This window comes from Marmota monax, unplaced genomic scaffold (assembly GCF_021218885.2).
Source record: "Marmota monax isolate L192 unplaced genomic scaffold, Marmota_monax_Labrador192_F-V1.1 WCK01_AAM20220418_F8-fsc00409, whole genome shotgun sequence".
Classification (NCBI taxonomy): Eukaryota; Metazoa; Chordata; class Mammalia; order Rodentia; family Sciuridae; genus Marmota; species Marmota monax.
The window spans coordinates 144,514-146,389 of NW_026693620.1; the positions used below are offsets into that span (position 1 = coordinate 144,514).

The window sequence follows — 1,876 nt, forward strand, 5'->3', positions numbered from 1 at the left end:
TAATTCTTTCTCTCTCTCTTTCTTTTCTTCTTTTTCTAGTCAATTTCTGTTGTTCTATCAATAACTCAGTACCCTTCACATAGCAGTCTTCAATAAGCAAGCATGGAATATTGGGAAGAGAAGAACATTTATCTTATATCACAGTAAGGAAACAAAACTATCTAAACACAAATTTTTTTTTTCTGTCAAAACACAGGAATGCTAATACAAAATGTTTTCTATTTTATTTAAACACTGAGTTGACTCTAGATTGGAAAGTACTTTTTTAACGTAGATCTTGAAACTGAGGATGTAGTTTGATGGTAGAGTACTTAATTACACAAAGTGCAGAAAGCCCTGGGTACAATTCCCAGAAAAAAAAGAAAAGAAATCCTTGATATTATGCATCTTACATCAGAACAACAAATAAAAATGAACAAAAACATATTATTCATTTTTCCCATCTATAAACTCTCAAAAAATAATTTCATTGCCCCAATAAGACCTTCCTCAATGCTTTCTTCACATCCGTGTTCCTCAGACTGTATATTAAAGGGTTCAGCATGGGGATCACTGTAGTATAGAACACAGAGGACACCTTCTCCTGGTCTAGAGAGCTACTTGAAGGGGGCTTGAAATACATGAAGGTGATAGACCCAAAGAAGATCCCCACAGCTATGAGATGAGAGCTGCAAGTTCCAAAAGCTTTGAACCGACCATCTGAGGAGCGGATGTGAAGGATGCTGTAGAAGATGAAGGCATAGGAGATGGCAACAGCCAGGGTAGGCACCAAGGAGTTGAACCCCGCAACAACAAAGAGTAGGAGCTCATTGAGGTGTGTGTTGGAGCAGGAGAGATTGAGGAGGGGAAGAACATCACAGAAGTAATGACTGATGTTGTGGGATTTGCAGAAGCTCAGTTTCATCATGGCACTTGTATGGGCCACAGCAGACAGAACACCCAGGATGAAGGCAATCAGCACAAGTAGTGAGCAGAGCCAAGGGGACATGGTCACATTATAAAGCAGTGGACTACAGATAGCAACATAGCGATCATATGCCATGGCAGTTAGGAGGTAACCCTCGGCCACCACGAAGACTACAAAGAAAAAGAGCTGGGCCATGCACTCAGAATAAAGTATTGTATTCTTCTTCTTTACAAAGTTCACCAGCATTTTGGGGGTGATGACTGTTGAATAGCAGAGATCGATGAAGGACAAGCAGCTGAGGAAATAATACATAGGGGTGTGAAGCAGAGGGCTGGCTGCAATCAGGAGGATCATGCCCAGGTTCCCCACTACTGTCACCACATAGATTCCTAGGAACAGGAGGAAGAGAGGCAGCTGGAGCTCTGGCTGCTGTGTTAAACCCAGTAAAGCAAACAAGGTTGATGTAGAATGATTTGCTATGGCCATTCTTCTTTGAGATTTCTGTAGAAATGAAAATTGAGAATTATATTAAAGAGCACCATCATTCCCCTTTCAAATGAAGCAAAACCTGCACAAGAAAGTTAACAAGGACAGAAAGACTAAGTCACAATTTTCATTGTCAGAGATTCCCATGTCTGTGCCCAATCTCCCTAAATCACCCTGTACTTCCTCCAAGTTGATCCAGAGTTTAGATCATAAAATGTGTTAGTGGACTGACTCAGAAACCTTTGTCCTAAATTGGCAGCAAATTAAAATCATGCTGTATGGGGAGAATTACTGATAGTTATGTACTGACAGTAGAAAAAATAATGGATGATTCTAATCACTGTCTCATTGTTCCCAATTCTCTCACATTCTGAGGCCAAACATCTCCCATTACATCTGCAAACAAGGAAAGAATGAAACCTTAGACACAGCATTGAAAATATTCTCTAACTTGCAGTTGGAGTGAAGATGACCTTGAAGTTG

General features: G+C 40.2%; 1 protein-coding gene across 1 annotated transcript; it reads right to left on the reverse strand.

The window, feature by feature from the left end:
- Positions 1-466: 466 nt before the first annotated feature.
- On the reverse strand, positions 467-1,402 carry LOC124103185 (olfactory receptor 8D1). Its single transcript, XM_046459697.1, has one exon. The coding sequence runs from the start codon at positions 1,391-1,393 to the stop codon at positions 467-469; it is 927 nt and encodes a 308-aa protein (XP_046315653.1). The 5' UTR covers positions 1,394-1,402.
- Between the last annotated feature and the right edge of the window lie 474 nt (positions 1,403-1,876).

Coding starts and splice junctions, on each gene's coding strand:
- LOC124103185 (XM_046459697.1), bottom strand. CDS start 1,393: ATGGCCATAGCAAATCATTCTACATCAACCTTGTTTGCTTTACTGGGT.